Source organism: Notolepis coatsorum (genome assembly GCF_963971535.1).
Source record: "Notolepis coatsorum genome assembly, chromosome: 18".
Classification (NCBI taxonomy): Eukaryota; Metazoa; Chordata; class Actinopteri; order Aulopiformes; family Paralepididae; genus Notolepis; species Notolepis coatsorum.
This window is the reverse complement of record NC_140182.1, coordinates 53,971,639-53,991,953: the sequence shown is the minus strand read 5'-3', so window position 1 is coordinate 53,991,953 and position 20,315 is coordinate 53,971,639. Positions and strand designations below refer to the sequence as shown.

The 20,315-nt window shown below is 43.7% G+C and overlaps 1 protein-coding gene across 1 annotated transcript in view; it reads right to left on the bottom strand.

Moving 5' to 3' along the window:
- trhr2 (thyrotropin releasing hormone receptor 2) overlaps window positions 1–13,761 on the bottom strand; it is a gene marked incomplete at both ends in the record, with an annotated part of 285,037 nt that extends 271,276 nt beyond the window's left edge. The window contains one exon of the mRNA XM_084335209.1: window positions 13,379–13,761. Within this exon, the coding sequence (XP_084191335.1) occupies window positions 13,379–13,761 (383 nt within the window). The remainder of the gene's footprint in view (window positions 1–13,378) is intronic.
- Between the last annotated feature and the right edge of the window lie 6,554 nt (window positions 13,762–20,315).

The window sequence follows — 20,315 nt, the reverse complement described above, 5'->3', positions numbered from 1 at the left end:
TGAATCTATGATAACCCCAAGACTAGTGACCTCAGATTTGATCCAAGGGGTTAGTCCCCCCAGGTTCTTTATTAATGTTTCTTTTTTAGTTTTGGAGCCGATAATTAGAATTTCAGTTTTGTTCTCGTTTAGTTTCAGGAAGTTCTTACTCATCCATTTATTTATTGCCAGTAAGCAGTCTGTAATGGAGCTAATCGCTGTATCATTTGGTTCAGCAGATATGTACAGTTGTGTATCATCCGCATAGCTATGGAAATCTACATTATGTTCTCTGATGATATCACCCAGCGGTAACATGTAAAGGGAGAAGAGTAAAGGACCTAAGCAACTCCCTTGTGCAACTCCATAGTTGTTGTCGTATATATCAGACATGTGATCTCCTAGTTTAACATAGAATTTCCTCCCTCTGATGTATGTTTTAAACCAGCCTAGCACATGTTCTGAGAAACCGACATGGTTTTCAAGACGATCGATTAGAATATCGTGATCGATTGTATCAAATGCTGCACTGAGATCTAACAGGATAAGGATGGAGATCTTATTCTCGTCAGAGTTTAGTCTGAGGTCACTGATTATTTTGGTGAGGGCAGTTTCAGTGCTATGATATTTTCTGAATCCTGACTGAAATTCTTCTAAGATGTTGTTTTCTTCAAGAAAGGAATTTATTTGAACTGAAACTATCTTTTCAAGTACTTTACTAATGAATGGTAGGTTGGATATTGGACGATAATTTGCCATTTCATTACTATCCAAGTTAGGTTTTTTTAGTAATGGCTTTACAACTGCTGTTTTAAAGGCATCCAGGAAAATACCAGTCCTAAGGGAAGTGTTTATGATATCTAGCACAGGGCTTGAAACACTATTAAATACCCGTTTGAAGAAAGCTGTAGGTATAGGGTCAATGTCTGAGGTGGAGGAGTTACATTCTGAGACAGTTTTGCAGAGTACATCTAATGTGATGCATGTGAAACTTCTCATGGTTACATTGCACGGTTTGCCGCAATCAACTTTATTTCCATCATGAGTAATGCTGGCCCTGATCAAGGTTATTTTGTTGTTAAAGAATAGTGCAAGTTCTTCACACTTAACCGTTGATGACTGAGGAGGTGTAGGGGCAGTGTTGAGTAGTACATTAATAGTGGAAAAGAGGATTCTGGAGTTTCCAGCATTTTCTGTAATAATTTTAGAGAAGTAATCTTTCCTTGCTAAGCGGATGGTTTTATTATAAGCAGTTAAAGCATCTTTGTATATATCACAGCATATGGTGGTTTTTGTTTTTCTCCATTTTCGCTCCGCTGCACGACATTTCCTTTTTTCTTCGTTGACCGTATTATAGTTTAACCAGGGCGAGGCTCTAGTTTTCTTCTTTTTCGTTTTTAATGGGGCGACAGAATTTAATATAGATGACATTGCATCATTGAGATTTTCTACCATTTCATTTAGAGAGCTGTCATGATTGTGTGGTTCATGTAGTCTGATAAGATCAATGAACTTTGATTCAGCTTTGTCGTTTAGGAGCCTCTTTTTAACTATGATTTCTTTTTTTGTTTTAGTAAGGGTTATTTGAGTATCAAAAAATATACAGTGATGGTCGGAGAGAGGTAATTCAGTTATTGAGATATTTGTTATGCTTAGCCCAGTTGTTGTTATAACTAAGTCTAGTGTATTCCCAAGCCGGTGAGTTGCATTTGTTATATGCTGTATTAGGTCAAAGCTATCCAGTAGATTTTTTAGTTCCATAGTTTTGGAGTCTGTTTTCTTATTAAAATGGATGTTCAGGTCTCCATTTAGGATCACCTTATCATATCCGGTAACACATAGTGAGATCAGTTCAGAGAGCTCCTGTATAAATATTGGTGAGTGTCTAGGCGGGCGGTATATTGTGACAATAATAGTTGATTCTGTTTTTAGTTCAATGGCAAGATATTCCATTGACATGAACTCGCCTAGTTCTGTGATTCTAAACAAGAGTTTTGAGGAGAAGATTGCTGCAACTCCTCCGCCCCTTTTATTTTTTCTGGGTATTTGAAAAAAGTTATAGTCTGGTGGACAAGCTTCTATCATTATTGATGTAGCTGTGTCATTATTTAGCCATGTCTCTACTAGGCAGATGCAATCTAAGTTATTTTCTTTAATCAGATCATTTACTAAGAATGTTTTATTATTCAGTGATCTGACATTTAGGAAAGCTAATTTTATTTGTTGGACTTCTTTAGAGGAGGTCTGCTTTGGTTTGACCGTGATGGCCCTGAGGTTAATAGCAGGTAAACGCATTGGTGGCGTATATTTTTCACCATGCCATTGGCTAGTTATGATTACTTGTATGTTTTGAGAGATGGCATGGTAATTGTGCTATACTGTACCGTACTGACTGCACTGTGCTTTCGGGGACATTTGATCAGACGAGATGGCCTTGTGTGATATGGGGGGGGGGGGGGGGGACGTCTTGTGCTGTACTTCGTGGTGAGATTGTGTCCTTCATGACTATCTCTCGTGCTGGTATGAGCTTAATATTCTTGGAGGCCATCAAGGCATGACGCATGTTTGCTGATAGGAGCTTTGAACCTAAGCGATTTGGGAAGAAGCCATTTCTTTGAAAACGTTCTGGGTTATTCCAGAAAACATTGAAGTTGTCAATGAATTTCAGGCCGTGTACGAGACATGCAGCCCCTAACCATGAATTAAAATTTAGGAGTCGACTGAATGCTTCCTGTCCTCTGCGAAAGCATGCAATTGGTCCACTGATGGACACATCAGTGTTTGTGTACACAGACTGATGTTTGTCTAGTGTGTTCATTAAACGTGTGAAATCGTCTTTCAAAGTCTCTGTGCCAGTCTTCTTTCGCAGGATGTCAAACGATCCAGAGTGAATGACAATTTTTGTTATTCCTGGTCTGATTAGTGTTGGAAGTTTTTCGGCTAGCTCTTTCACAGTTGTATTGTCTAGACAGATATTTTCTGTGTTTGCCATCTCCACATACCTTGTTATGGAATCTCCAATCAGTATGCAGTCTATTTTCTGTGTGAGGTTAGCATTTTTCTTTCCAACAGTTTTGGGGCCGTTTGTTTTTGGGCTAGGCCTAGTCTGCCGGTTCTTTCCACAGTCCTGTGGCCTTGGTGAAGCCTCGTTAGCCTTCTCAGTAGCCGGCATGTTAACGCTGGTCCCGTACCTTCGGCGTTGGCTACCGCGACGTTCTCGGCGCATGATAGTCTCTTCGCTGTTAGCCGTTCGCTCGGTCTGGGTCGTGTTTGCCAGCCGTGTCGCTAGTGGCTCTGTTTTCCTCGTCGTCTCGTCGTTAGCGTGTGCTTCGCTAGCATTAGCGTGAGCTCCGGCATGCCAGCTGTTTGCTTCGAAGTGTTAGCGTGAGCTCCGGTATTCTTGCTATTAGCGTCGTTAGCGTGAGCTCCGTTACGCTCGCTGTTTTCTTCGTTAGCGTTGTTAGCTACGCTTCTATGTCTCTTTGCCTTGGGTGTTGATATGCGTGTTTCCGAGAGTAGGTTGAAACTATTTCCTGGCGGTACCGGGGGTGAGGTCCTGGATCGTTTATTTCTCCTTTTATCCTTGACAGTGATCCACTGCTTTGGTCTAGCTCCTTGGTTGTGCCAAGGACCGTCTTTTGGGTGGTGCTGTTCTGTAGTTACTAGCATAGGCCAGTTCTCAATCATGGTATTGTTGGCTATATTTGTAGTAGCTTCATAAATAGAGTCAATGAGTTGCTCATCCTGCTGTATTTGGTACAGGGTAGAAACCCGAGCCTCCAGCTCTACAATCCTCTTTCTCATCTCCAAGCAATTAGTACATTCTGTGGGAGAGCCGAGTCCCGGCATCTTCCTTTATTTCTTTTCAGGTTAGGCTAAGCTGAAGCTAAGCTAGGTACTTAGCTGGTGGTGGTGGTGGTGATGATGATGATGATGGTGGTGGTGGTGGTGGTGGTGATGGTGGTGATGGTGGTGGTGATGGTGGTGGGTCACTCACTTCACAACCGGGGTCTTTATGAAATATCATACAAGAGAGCTGTCCGTCGCTCTCTCCTAAACGGGGCAGCTTCCGTCGCCCCGGATATGTCCGTTTCTCTCCCCTACACGGGGCAGTTCCGTTGCCCTGGAGCTGTGCTATTACTCACACTGTCGTCTTCCGTCTCGTTAAAACTCAAAATAACAAGGAAAACCTTCCTCGTCTTTCATAAATATCCTTGCCTTCCGACATAGTCCTTTGTGTGTAGCTGATAAGACGGCTCGCTATTCCTCCCACGGAGAATCTTGCTACTCGTCCTTTCGACTGTGGTAAAAAATCTGAATAGATAAGAAGATTCACAGTTCTGGAGAAGTACCATAGGAATTGGGAGTTAACGTACAGAGTAATTAAAGTTGAAAGGGCTGTAATAAATCATTATAATAGCGATAGGCAAAAGCAGCGGAGCGGAGCGACAGTAAAAGCAGCTTGCTTTGCTGAAGCAGGAAGTAGTAACCTTTCATGATTATGAATATGTAGGCTACATGTCAAAAGGGCAATACGTTTTGTTAATGTAATCTACTTGCACAGATGTTCAATATGTTATATAGCCTAGTACTATTCTTACTGGATTAAACATACATTAAAAAAATTCATCTTTTGTGGTGGATCAATGTAATTCACCCACGGAACTATGTGTTGGGGATAAGGGTTCTGCACGGACCATATTGTTTGTTACTTTCCTGTCTGCAAACGAGTTCCTGTTAGCTAGCAAGTAACAGAGTGTTGACATTGAGTTGATGTTTAATAAACATTTGGCATTGTCTTTCGACACCCTGCCTCAGACTCCTATCCTTCGGCACTACACTTTCATGATTATGAATATGTAACGGAACGTAGGCCAATCTCGCTAACGTTAGTCGACCGAAATCAATTGGCAACATATCACCGGTACTACTAGCTAGCTCCTGTCAAAACTAACTGTTTGGTATGACCATTACGTTATTTATACTTGACATTAACTATTTATGGGTGGAATATTCTGATTCTAGTTCACTAGATCAGTTAGCTATGTAGCTAACGTTAGCTATGCTAACGAAACGTATACCGTCGGCGCCTACCGTCTGAAGGTAATATTAGTGGTATTGACACCGCAACTGGCCCATGCCTATAGTCGAGACAAATGGGAAGCTCACATGGACACAGAAAAACATTACAAATAAAGCTGTGCGAGGGGAGAGTTTGACGGCAAAGTTGACCGATTTGCAGCTATACAGAGAGAGAAAGAACATAATTGATGCCTCAAAATTATGTTTTGGTTTGATTTATGATTACATTAGATGCTTATGATACAATCATTCTAAGGTTTATGTGTGTAATAAATTCGTTTTGTACACTAATTGCAAGTTATGCAAACGTGACAAATCCGAAACTTACTGTTTTATAATTTACATTACATTAAAAAGATACGAAGATATATTTTTTAAAGTTGGATTTTCTAATACAGAAAAGGTATTATTTAGATTTTAGAACCTCTTAGCATGTGTAGCAGCCTGAAAATATTGTCTATTATTCAGAACTGCTGACTTGCCTCTTTATCTCCCCTTTCTGCACCAAGACATTCTAATTAGTTTCATTGATATTCGCACGAACAATGACACAAGCGTCTCCTTCTTCTATCGCTGGAATATGGATTATAAACGGCATCACTGGATTCTATTCTACAGTCCTTTTCCCTGTGGAGCTAGTAGGCGGGACCAGCAGGGGGCGATAGCAGGCAGAGAGTGTCGAAGAGAGATGGGAGGAGATATATGGAGGCAAGAGACGGAAGATGATTCTCTTCGGCAGTGAACTTGACCACGAACAGTCGCAACGGGCGTGGGCTCTGGAAGAGCCCTGTTGCAGAAGTTACGTTGAAGGGCCCCGTGGAATAGTGACGGGTGATAGGAAGTACTTGCTAGTTGACGTGACATCCTAGAAGTACCAGCGATAGTGTGTGAGCAAACGGTACAGAAGAAGGTACTAACATTATCGGGTTATAGTAGTTACTGTGTGCGGTATAAGTAGCGTGCGGCTAATAACATATCTGAGTCCTTAGTAGTCGGGTTATAGCAGTTACTGTGCCGGTATAGAGTGCGAGCCCAGATACGTGTGTGGACCTACAAACAGTCTGCTCCGGCCGTCAGCAGCTGTCTTCACCGGCGTTCTGCATCAGCTCTACACCGGCTGGGAGCAGCCAGCACGGGAGTCGTCCCGTCCAGCAGAGGTCGCCAGCACACAGCACGTGCTCTCAACCCACCACTGCCCCTGCTCCAGCCCCGCTTGCTAGCACCTGCGACGAGAGCGTTCGACGCCATCTTGCCACCCGGACGGTGGTGGAGCGGCGCGGCCGCCATTTTGGTAGAGTACATTAGGGCTTCGGTGCCCAGGATCTATTGCACGTTACACAGTGTGGTGCGGCCTGCGGGCGAAGTTAACGTTGCTAACTACAGACCCCAAACAATATATGCCGGCATTAGAATAGGGCTTTTACAAGGTATTAGTGGGCCCACACATTTGTTTTCTTTCCTTTCCTTTGAGTGTGATAACATGTGTGTTTAATAATATTTTCCCATCCAATTAACCCTTTCCCTGTGGGGAAGTTACAGACCTGGTGTATTATAAATAAAGCCTAGAGAGGTATTATTCTGGCCGTATAATTAAAGCCTTTTGAGGTATTATACAGGTTGAAGACCCAGACGTGGGTGATGAGCCAAACACAGTGAAGTATATTATCCCTGATATTAACCCAGAGGTGGGTGTATAATATACGTGTTTATGAGGTATGGAGTTACCAACGGTACTATAGTGGGACTTCCGTCCAATTGGCCACTAGTAGTAGATCATTGTAACTGACCAGTACATAACATTAAAGAATCGGATGGGAGATTTGTGTGTGTGTCTATCCATGGGCCGGTTGACAATCCTTTTGGTGTGGGTAACGTTAATATAATTAACCCTTTCCTATTCTACCTTTCCCTCTTCATTGTAAGGTTTCTAGGGTCATTGAGGGAGGGTACTGCTTGCGGGGGGAACTCAGAGTATTTAATTACAATTCAGTCACTAGGTGTGGGAGGGTTTAAGGAGCAACTGGGGGGAGTGGGAGCGTGTTGGGGAGTACTGCTGACCGCCCTGCTACAGGGAAGGAAGACCAGAGTCGAATTGAAGGCTTATTTGTTGTTGCCTGTCGACAAAATCCGACAAAATCCGTTCAGCGGTTCTCGAGTTACATGCAGTATTTGAGGCTTGTGCAAAGTACAAAGTATTGCGCAAAATACCACTCCCGACTCAGGCTGCAGTAGTTCCGTCAATCTAGATCCGATCTCGAAAATGATTGTGGATCGTTGTAGCCAATGAGTGTGGCTTACCAATGAAACAAAGGTTATCCTATAACCCTAGTTATATGAATATGGCGAGCGCTCTGCTCTATTGGTACTGTCCCTTTAATCATATGCTATCATGAAAACTTTCAACCACATGCATGCACCTACACCTGCCTGGCCACGCCCACATCCGCTCACATATAAGCGGGGCCATGGCCATACTACCAGCTCCTTCCCCAGTCTTTCACCGCCGAAACGGAAGACACATGGGGTCCTCAGTGAGTCAGAGCAGAGCGCTTGCCATATTCATATAACTAGGGTTATAGTGAGGGACAGGAGGGACAGGAGGGAGACCGGACCCGACTGTGTGAAGAGGGAACTACCTCAAACACACAGGGTGAGCAGACCGTGGGACTTACCTTTGTTTAGAAGGGCCCGCGACTACTCTGTCGCGCATCCCGCACGCCACCAGGGAACGGACGTGAAGCAAAAAACCCACGTCACAGCCCCCAACATCGCGGGGTTGGGGTCAAAAAGCCCCGACCCCGTGGCAAGGCCGTAGCAGCGGGGCGCAGAGGAGGCCCCAGCCCCAGGCCACATCCCAGGGGCCAGGACCCCCCGAAAAAGGGACCTGGCGAGGTCAACGAGGCCGCGGCATCGAGACCCCACCAGACGGTCACTGGTGACACCACCCCCCACATCGCCATCATATCGGACAGGGCCTACAATAGGTGAAGGCCTTTCTCCACCTGGCACGCCGCTCCGAAGCGCTCCAAGGAGGCTTCCCCCCCACAATGTCGTGGGGCCAGCTGGCGCACCGGGGAGACAACCCTCCAAGGAGGTTGATCCCTCAATCCAGGCCAGGTCTGAACAATAGCAGAACTCGATCTGCGGCCGGAGTATTGCAGACTAGACAGGCACGCCTAAGGGGCTAACTGTAAGAACAGTATCCCGGCGGAAAGGGTGTTCGGTATGCCGTGCACCATGTCACAATCTTATGGGCTCACGAACCTCGCGGAGTCTGGGTTAGCCAACTCCGCCAGCGAACAGATTCCACCACTAACCCGGCCCGCCAATTTATTAATCCTGCGGGGTCGAGGTTCAGAGAAAGAGTTTGACACAATTGGCAGACGTCATGAAACATGCGGGGGCATACTCTCGGGCAGCCGGGGTCAAACCCAGGCTCAACCGGAGAGTCGACTCTGCTACAAACACACCGGGGAGACAACCACCCCCCTATGTTTATTAACAGAAAATGGTTGCTCCCTTAACCCATTAAGAAACCCTGGAAACATAACTGCGCATACACACAGGCTATACAATGCAGTTCAAGGCGTTTCAGGTTTAAAAATGGTTAACCCAGGCCAACAGGTCAACGAGGGCAAGGCCCGACCTGGGCCTGGAGGACCGGGACCTACACAGGGATGCATAGAGGAGTTGACAGAAGCAGCCTCCCCGACAGCCCCCTCCCATCCCCGGTTTAGCAGGGAGGGAGGGGTGAAACGAATGGAGAAGGACCAACCCACCTAACATTATGCAAAAAGGTACAACATAGTATGGACTATGGACCAATGCACACCACTGTTAAGGGCAACTCGTAGTGGCATCTATATGACACACACATTCATGACATCAACCCCTGTGACGTCCGGCCCACCCTGGCATTTTCCCCCCGGAAAAGCTCAGGGTCCTTCGGGGTACCAGAACTTGTCTGCTCCCCGGCGGACAACGGGTTAAACTGATCCGGTCCGGCACGACCAGGACAAGTCCCATGCCCTTGTCACGCCGCCGCCCCCAGTCCTAAGAGGGGGGTAGGTATGCATGTCAATCCAAAACATCACAGGGGACGCCACCAAGCCGGTCAGTACGCGAACGCACCGCTCCCGGTGGCCCACCTAACGGGCGTGAAACCCCCCTGCCAATGTTTGATCTACTCCGTCATCTCCCCCCGGAGATGTACGCGAGTCCTCGAGTCTAACCTAGTGCACTGGCGCTCTGTAGAGATAAAAATCTCCTTCCCAGCCGACCGCATAAAAAAACGCTGTTTTTATGATGTTGGGCAACCAAGGTGCGCCGGACCCAAAAGGCGGATTCAATCATTGAAAAACACCCTGGGCCAGCGCTGATCGGTCTCGTAAGACCAAACGCTGATTTATGAAACAACGTGTATGCTCGTAAGGAACCCGAGAACAGTGACAGCGAATTTCTAACAAGAAAGAGCCCCACAATGTTTCTCCCCGCTGTCTGGGACGAGCAGCAGGAAGCTGGTACTAGAGACACAGACACAGGCTCTTATACGACGAGCCTGGGAATAAAACCCCCCGTCAATTCTGCTCTTTATGTAAGAGGGGAAGATAGCGGTTTTCCCAGAGAGACCTCAACGTGAGTGAAACAATTGAAAAAGGTTCATGTAACAGATTGGACTAAGTAGACAAAGCGGCCCAATATACACTACTGTTAGTGTAACTGAGGGGTTACAAAACCCTGACTGTATTAAAGATTGTGATAGATTAAACCACTGCTAGTTATGTACTTTAATTACTGGCCAGACAGTACATCAAATATAGATGGTGAACACCCACAAGAACACGGCATTGACAAAGAAATAGTATTTGAGGGTAATTTATTATTATTAGGCAACATTAGGTTACAGAATGAGAATTAGGGTCGCGCTTGTATGGCGAAGAATATGCGTAAAGTCAGTCAATAGCATGAGTCACTAAGAATAGCAGGAATCCTACGATGGGTCTAAGTTGACACCACCTGTCGTATAGTAGCAACTAGATAGGGCAACACTGGTACCGCCTGGAGACAATGGGTTCCCTCCGGGGGTGTAAGGCCTGGAGGGTAGAGGAATGTTCGGGTACTCCGTCTGATTCAATGAGGAATAAAGAGACTCCAGGTACAGGAGTCGGTCCTTGTAAACTCCCTTGATCAGCAGCAAAGTAATAATTGTAATCCAAATGCTAGATAGCATTGATGACAGCTAGCCAGCCTCCGTCCACGAGGCCGGCCCGAGTTGTAATCCTCACGAGGTTGAATCCCAAACGACAGTGGAAATCAACGATGCTCTTCTCCGGGTACCACGTTCCAAATCAATATAATCCAACCAGTAATGGTTCTGCAATCGCCGACGCCGATTCTCCTGTGTACATGTCCAACGGTTCTCAGCCTAGGACTCCTCGGGTGTGGGCGACGTATTTAGGCCACACACCCTGGCTAAGTACATTAGCTAAAGACACGACGAACCGCTGGGTAATGCTACACACGAACAAACTGTGGCCGCACGATATACAATAAATGAACGACTATTTACTTCACATTAGATTAGGTCGAACTCGACGTTACTTCATTAAACTCTGACACTTTTACTATTCTATTCGCACGTGGTTCTCAATGCTCTGTTAGACGCAAGGTTGCTCACTTCACTGCACGTTGACTCGTGGTGAAGGTGGGTAAGGTACTGAACGAGGCTGAACTACTGGTGTGCGCACCTTGCGCTGTATTTATACTCAAGTGAATATCTAGTCCCAAACCGCAGTCTTTGTCTGGTATCAATACGCTGACTCCGGGCATGTTCTGACATGCCTGAACTTGTCTTTGAACATGCCGTTGGGGGCTTGCGCGCTGGCGCCTGGGGGCGCTGTCCAATAGGAGAGCGAATATTACTCTGGTTTGAACGCAGGTAAAGGGATATTCCGTGTATATATATAAATAATATACAAAGTATATCAAACAATAAAGGTAGATTCTCAGTTTAATCTGGCCCTTCACAACAGTTAGAGAGCAGAGCAGAAGGACCAACAGTCTCGACTGCATCGCATCATCTATCCCCTACAATGACAGCGGTCTGTAGCACAGGCCCTGTAACTCACGGACATGTCTCTTGGCCAATAAGAAAACGCGCCTGTGACGTTTTCAATGGCCGGGGATATTTCTCTATCGGTCTCGTAAGACCAAACGCTGATTTATGAAACAGCGTGTATGCTCGTAAAGAACCCGAGAACAGTGACGGCGAATTTCTAACAAGAAAGAGCCCCACAATGTTTCTCTCCACTGTCTGGGACGAGCAGCAGGAAGCCGGTACTAGAGACACAGACACAGGCTCTTATACGACGAGCCTGGGAATAAAAACCGTATCAATTCTGCTCTTTATGTAAGAGGGGAAGACAGCGGTTTTCCCAGAGAGACCTCAACGTGAGTAAAACAATTGAAAAAGGTTCATGTAACAGATTGGACTAAGTAGACAAAACGGCCCAATATACACTACTGTTAGAGAGCAGAGCAGAAGGACCAACAGTCTCGACTGCATCGCATCATCTATCCTTTCGAAATGACAGCGGTCGGTAGCACAGGCCCTGTAACTCACGGACATGTCTCTTGGCCAATAAGAAAACGCGCCTGTGACGTCTTCAATGGCTGGGGAAATCCCGTGTCCCACTATCTTAATTTGGTGTGGGAGACAGGGAAATCCCCCCCCCCCTCCCTGTGACGAGAGAGAGAACACCTTCGACAGGGAGACTGATAGGTAGAAAGGCACAACCTCTCGGCCAATCAGTTTCGTAAAGGATATAACTATATCCGGGGGGGGGGGGTATTTGTCCACCCCCCTCAACCACCTCACCCCTGATACGACGCAATAAAAAAGGCAGAGCCGTGACACCAGTTGTATAGTGTGCTAAATGAAAGCACATACACCTGTAGTGTAATAGCTTTACATCCTGCACGCCAACCACAGCCGGTAACCTCGTTTGTGTAAAAAACAGGTTTTATCACTGATCTAAAGAGGTGCCCTGCACGTACTTCCAGGTGGTGAAAGTAGGGAAGGAGCTGGTAGTATGGCTATGGCCCCGCTTATATGTGAGCGGATGTGGGCGTGGCCAGGCAGGTGTAGGTGCATGCATGTGGTTGAAAGTTTTCCTGATATCATATGATTAAAGGGACAATTCCAATAGAGCAGAGCGTAAAGCCATATGAAATATAACACCACATGGGGATGTATGAATCTAAAAAACAAAAACAAAAAACGAACGAGCAAAAGCAGGAAGAGAAAAACAGCCGAATGAATTGAAGTCTATGAGAAAACTCAGTTTTTCTTTTGTACACACTTTACCAAAATCACTCCTAATCACTCATTTCTGAATGGATCTTTATGAAATTTGGATATGTACTACATAAGGCTTCAGGCTATGGATCCGTCTGAAGCCATACCACCTTCTGGGGAAATACTACCTCTGGACTACTAACTACTACAGAAAAACTTGAGTAACAAGTTTTTCTTCAACTCAAGTTCAGACCTACGTTACTCTATTACGTTAGCACTAAAAGTGATTTCTCTTTCTGGAATCAGAAACTTCAGAATGTCATCTTTCAAAAGAGACCAGGCTCGGGACAACTGTTTTATGTTTTATTTGCTTAAGTCAGTATTTTTTATTTTTCGTCTTTTGGGTATTCAATTTTTTCTTTATTATTTATGTCTGTTTAATAGTGTTGTTGAGGTTATTGTATATGTCGTGTTGTTTGTCTATAAATGTTTAATAAAAAAAATTAAGTTTAAAAAAAAATAAAAAAGAGACCAGGCTCATGCATGTGCTATAAGTATAAAGTATGTTGTTTTGGTTTGCAAAAAAAGTATGCAGTCATCAAGTTCAAGTAAAAAAAATTCCACTTTTCTGCCCGCTTGATAAGTGGTTTCATATTTCTTTTGTTATTTATTTTGTCCAGTAAGACTTGAAAAGAGCTATTATTTTGTTATAGGTTGATTTTTTTTCTTTTTTCATACCATTGAGATTTGTCAGAGACATTACTTTAGGCATAATAAAGCATGTTAAGTAACTTTGGTTATAGAGATATGTTATTTTGTTATATAAAATAATAGAAATAATAATTTTCTATCCATACAAAGGAGGCATACTTTAAATATTTTACAATTATAAGGCATATTTGCGTAAACTTCGAGTATCATTTAAGTATCTTGAGGCTGGAGGCAGAGTGTCTATAAATCACAATATGGTCACTCTACTGTATACTGTATACAGGCCCAGGCAGGCCGTCAGCCACTCACCTCTCTACGGTGAACGCTGTGATGGAACAGGACGACACGTTGATGCCCAGGTATTGGAGGTAGGTGATTCCCAGGCACCCAGCATGTCCAAACACCCACGTGCCCATCAGACTGTCGGAGACGTTGGGCAGACCGGCCGCCACCAGCACCGTCAGATCAGCTATGGCCAGGCTGACCAGGTAGCAGTTTGTGGGCGTCCTCATGTGGCGCGTGGTGAGCACCACCAGCACCACCATGATGTTCCCCACGATGCCCGCACTGCACACCAGCAGCACCAGGAACACGGAGACGGTCTTGTACTCCAGGGATTCGGACACCAGATCGCCCAAGTTCAGGGAGATGTTGGTGGGGGTGTCGATTCTGGAACTTGCGTTGTCTGCCATGTCTGGTTGGTCAATTGCAGTTTGGTTTGTCTTTGTATCTTTATTTTTCCTTTTGGTTCGACGTCAAGAAATGGCCAACATTTGCTTGGAGGTAGAGCAGTAGTCTGGTAATCTGGAGGTTCCCGGTTTGATTCCCGCTCCTCCCTTGAGCAAGACACTTAACCCCTAACTGCTCCCAATGAGCAGGTTAGCATCTTGCATGGTTGCCCTGCCGTCGGTGTGTGAATGTGTGAGTGAATGGGTAAAATGTGAGGAACAAATTCTAAAGTGCTTTGGATAAAAGTGCTATATGAAAAAATGCATCAAGAAATCAGTCAAAGGCTAGATTCAATTGATGAGAGTTAATTGATCAGGGTTTTGAGAGTCTGAAATGTCACCATGTCTCTGAATGTAATCAAGTTATTCGTTCATTGAGGCTGTCGCTCTCTGGCCAGGATGGAATTAACTTTGGGGCTGATGTGAAAAGCTAAATACTTGGAGGAAAATCACAAGAGATTTTTGTGCATGTTCCAAATGTTCAAAAACATGATGTAATTAATTGTTTTGATGCCAAATTTAACTTTCAAATATTCCGATGGGTCACTATCAACCCAAGGTTTGGAGATGGTCACTTATTAATAAAAACTGAAGAAAAAGAAAACCAAACGCTTGTATTATTTACATTAAGTTAATGTCCAGAATAACTATTTCACTGTAAATGACTCATCTCATTGTACTTATTACTATTAGTGGGAGTCAATTCTTACCAAATACTTCAGTAGAAGTAAATGTACAGACTTTTAAAAGTACAAAAAGGTTGCATTACTGAAAAAAGGGGGGAGGGGGGATTACTCAATTACAAGCAACTAGAGAAATTGTAATTAGTTACTTTCCATCTCTGGTGGTTTATTACCCAGCATTCAATGTTTCTTAACTGATACTTGTTAAGAAAGGGAGGGGGGCATTTTGGTCACACAGTCAACATCTAAAAGTTGTTTTTGTCTCGCTGTCTTTCCAGAGAGGAGGAGCAGTGTGTTAACCACACGCACCGGGGAGGAATGAAATAATGTTTTGTTGTGTTTTTTTTTGTTTCTTTTCTTTCTTGTCTCCAACGTTGAGTGATTCTCTTCTTGTTGGTTTGGTCTGTTTGGTCTTCAGAGCTATGCTTGTGTTTCACGGCTGTGATTTTATTAGATTTTTAATCAAGCTCACACTTCAGGGGTTAATTTTGCCTTCACTCCAAAATGGCCTCCGGGCTAAAGAGGCTTCCATTGATCCACCTGGAAATAGAAACACAAGTGAAGTTAATTGAACAAATTCAGACACAGTCGCTGCCCTCCCTCTGCTTAGAGGATTTCTGCTCAGGCGTGTGTCAATAGTATATAATCATCAGACACACACACACACACACACACACACACACACACACACACACACACAAGCACCACACACAATCACATACAGTCATATATACACACATGCAGGGGTGTAAAAAGTACCCAGAAAGTGAAACGAAAGTATGGGTACCTTCTCAAAATCGTACTCAAGTAAAAGTCAGAGTATCTGGCTAAAAACACACTTGAGTAAAAGTAAAAAAGTTTCTACTTTTAAATGTACTTAAGTACAAAAAAGTTAAAGTTAAAACTTTTTTTTATTCCCGGGAAATTAAATGTTTCATTTCGTCCTCTTCATCACTCGTACTATTGTTTGTGGCCATCTTCTGTAGCTTGTCACTCTGACTGTCTATTCTTCTGATAGCAGGTGTTTAATCAAAGATCCCCGCTTTCTAGTCTTGCACAAGGACCAATCAGCATGGGTATGGGCGGATACATTTTCCATTGATGGGAATTTGATTGGCTGTTTTTAAATAAAGAGCGGCCGCAGGATTAATAACGTTAACGTTAGTTCGGCCAGAGAAACAAATATTGGCTGTTTTTAAATAAAGCGCGGCCGCAGGATTAATAACGTTACCGTTAGTTCAGCCAGATAAACAAATATACTAATTAAAATGGTTGGACCTGCGAGATTTGTACTTTGTACTTTGTAGGTCTGCATTTTAAATGTAAGGAGTAAAAAGTATGTTTTTTTTCTCTGAAATGTAATTGAGTAAAAGTACAAATATACAAACCTAATAATACTTGAGTAAAGTACAAATCCCCAAAAACAGTACTTAAGTATTGTAACGAAGTACAATTACTCAAGTACTTTACACCCCTGCACACATGTACACACAATCTCACACACACAGTCACACACACACACACACACACACACAGTCACACACACACAGTCACACACACACACACACACACACACACACACACACACACACACACACACACACACACACACACACACACACACACACACACACACACACACACACACACACACACACGCACACACACACACACAGTCACACCTACACATGTTCATACAATCACATTTTAGATGCTTTATTTATGTCCACATAAATACAGAGTACATTAACACTTTCCGTGCCACGGGTCCGGTGCCCCGGAACCCCGTTGCGTGCCACCACCCACTTCAATGATAGAGCTCTCATATTTGCGAACGCATAAACTATATCTTAAATTATGGCTATGTGTATAATATGGCCGTCGCTTATCAATAACTTGTTTGCAGTCAACATTGTCGAAACGGATTGTTTTTTTATCGGTTCATTTCCGTTTTATACCATTTTGAAAAACGCTCGTTTTATGAAAGTTCCAGAACATTTCAGAAGATTCTGTGATAATCGCCCCTTTACTGGAATATACTGGAATACACAAAAAACGTTGTCATTTTTCGGCCTATTTATGAATAGTTTTCAAATAAACGCTAGATTATCGATAGTATATGTGTACTTATGCACGCTATAGAAGCGGGCTGAAAAAACGATTATCCATTTCCTGATCAGCACACACACACACACGCACACACACACACATAGGGCCCACGTTGATATCTCTGTGAAAAAAGCTCTGATTATCCCAAGACTGGTAAAAATAGATTCCTTACCTCAGATCAGATGTTCTCCAAAAAGATTATTCCAATTCCTGATCGCCATTCCAAATATCGATCGCGTTTATTGATCCAATGCTGGGTGGTCGAAACACCGATTCCACGCTGTTCTGATGGTCCACAATGAATCCGATCGGCTCGAGTATATACATGCCTGAGAAGTAAAATGTGGATTTTTTTTTCTTCATGCGTTTCATTCAATCCAATCCAAAGGGGTGCAGTACCACAGGGAGCGACGATAGGGGGCGGTATTTTCCCAATGGAGCTCAGAGAGAGTTTGCAGTGGTAACGGGGGCTAGATTGATGAAATATGAATGGAAATCGCTAATAAAAAAAGAAACGATTAAAAACGAGATCTCTCGTCGGCTGGCACTCAACGGTTGGCATGAACTAACGAGAAATCTCATCGCTGGCACTCAAAGTGTTAAGGACATAAACACTAACAGCTCATTGTGAGTTATTCAATTACGTTTGTGACTGTGCAGCATTCATCGTACACATACAATATTGACACAGATGATGTTTCAAAAACAGATATAGCATTTCCATAAAACTATATCTGGGTACAAAAAGCAACGCCGTCTCCAAATAGAGCGGCTACCAATAATAGCAGATATAGAGCAATACCTTGCTAACTGTTTAGCCTTTCTCTTGGAGATGTGGGCCATCTGAATGCCCCTAACCACCAGCTTGTGAACATGACCCAGGCTGCCAAAAATGAAAACTAAAAGTTGACACTTGTAGCCTAGTTGTGAGATGTTCAGCTTGAACTGCTGATATTTCAGCAACTTGGTTAAAAAGGCTTCCTCCAGGCTGTGGTCGAAGGTACAGCCAACCTCTAGAATAAACACCTCTCTACTACTCTCATTAATCACCACAACGTCAGAGGTGTTGGCTGAGATGTTACAGAACACCTCTGAATCATTATCACACAGGCCAAACATGCTGGGCTTAAGTACAGTGCTTGTACAGTGATGTAGAGCAGGGGTTCCCAAAGTGGGGGTTGCAAGCCGCCGTGGGAGGGTCGCCAGATGATAAAACAAAATTAAAAAAACGTTTCCTTTTTATGCAGTCAGGCCACTGAACTTACAGTAGAAGCAGGCCAGGCCAGTGTTTCTAGTTGCAGCAGCGCGATAGTTAGATAACCTAGGTGGGGAACAACCAGGAGATCACTGCAACTCACACAAGTTGGAGAACTATCTCTCTCTCTCTCTCTCTCTCTCTCTCTCTCTCTCTCTCTCTCTCTCTCTCTCTCTCTCTTGCTCTCACACACACACACAAAGGGAGCCGCATGTGATTGGTGGAGACGGGACCCTTACAAAAAACTGTTGTTGCTAATCATTGACACATGCTAGCCTGTAATAATCCCCCCCAGAAAAATATACTTTGCATTTGATATATTGCAAATATATGCCATCACACACACTGGCATTTAAAGGGTTACAATTATAAAATGAATATGTGGTGTTATGATCAGGGCTGAAGTTGAATAAAAGATTGTATTTTTTTCAATCTGACATTACAAAAAAACTGAAAATCCATCAAAATCAGTGTTGTTGCTAATCATACATATGCTAGCCTCTTTTTTTACAATAATTTGTGATGCCATCAAAAACACTGGCATTTAAAGGGTACAAATTAAAAATATTGTCTTTGTAACAAAAAAATTCCTGGTGGGGGACCCCCAGACCCCCTGCTTAAAAAGTGGCTTGACTGGGGCTATATTTTGCACTATATTTCCTGGCCTGAATGATTTCCCCAGTCTGGCCCTGGTTAAAAGCCTCCAATGCTTATTAGTGTGTGTGCTTTTGAAAATGTGCATGGTTAAAAGCCTCCAATGCTTATTAGTGTGTGTGCGTTTGAACGTTTGCATGTTTCAACCATACATTTCCATTTATAAAAAAAATAAATAAAAAAATGATAATTTTTATAAAAAAAAAATTACCTCCTATAATAGTGGGAGTCGCGGCTCTCTGACAGCGTTATTTGGGGGTCGCGGCCTGAAGAGTTTGGGAACCCCTGATGTAGAGGACCCAAGACTAGATCCAATATCTTTCTATATCAAGTCCACAATTCTGTCGTGCCTACAAATGTAAGGCCCCTGTAAGCAGGATGCTCAATGAACAATGATTGCTCAATGAACAATGATTGAACAATGAACAATAACAGGCCAGCAACACACCCACAACACACACACTCACTTTAAATAAACAACACACTGTAGCACCCACTTTATCACACTTTACACTTTATATTTATATTATTGGTAAGGGAACTGCACATCTCTCATTCCTTATTGCACCTCACCACCACAACGGTGGCACCACTATACCTCACCATTTTTGTACCAGATGTATACTGTATATAGAGGTATACTGAACAATTGTTGTTTACACTTGTGTTTACTTGACTTCTTGACTTTCTATTATTTACTTATTATACTTATTTATACTATCTTATTATTATCTAGCACACTCTCAGGAGCGAAACAGAAAGAAACATTTCATGCAAAGTATTCTGTATTTCTGTATGACAAATAATAAAGAAACTAAGCATGGCAACCATTTAGGTCGGATGTGCAACATGGTTTCAGTGATCTGCACATGGCCAGGAAAAGACAAGTACCATCGCTGACAACTCTACTCGGCTTGGGCTTAACATCCACAGAGGGAAGAGCAAGGTCATGAGAATCAATGCTGACAACACATCACCCATCATTCTGGAAGGAGAAGCGTTGGAAGAGGTAGACAACTTCACCTACCTGGGCAGCATGGTTAATAAGCAAGGTGGAACAGATGCTGATGTGAGAGCCAGGATTGGCAAGGCCAGAGGAGCCTTTCTTCAACTAAAAAACATCTGGAGCTCAAGAGACATTTCCATCACAACCAAGATCAGGATCTTTAACACCAATGTGAAGTCAGTCCTACTCTATGGCGCTGAGACCTGGAGGACCACTGTCACCACAACCAATAAACTACAAGTTTTCCTAAACACCTGTCTGCGCCGAATCCTCCAGATTCGCTGGCCTAACACCATCAGCAACAAAGACCTGTGGCAACGAACACAACAACAGCCAGCAGAGAAAGAGATTCTCCAACGGCGTTGGAGATGGATTGGCCATACACTCCGTAAACCATCCCTGAGCATCACAAGACAATCTCTCAGGTGGAACCCCCAAGGGAAAAGAAAGAGAGGCCGACCACGGAACACCTGGCGCAGAGACTTGGAAGATGATGCCAATAAGATGGGACACACCTGGGGCCAGCTTGAGAGGAATGAAAACTGTATTAACAGATTGCAGAATGGGTACAGTACAGTACAACTCAATACATACAATTGTTAAGGGGATGCAGACCAGAGAAAGACTTTCGTCTTGTTTACATCAGGGTCCCCCATTTTCAATTCATCGTAACATATATGACATACATGACATACAGATAGACAGTACTGCTACATCTATACATTTATGACATACCAGATTTGCAAATACAGTACTGTTTGTGATACGAAAAGAGTCCAGAAAAAAAAGTATATACATTTGACGGTTGGCT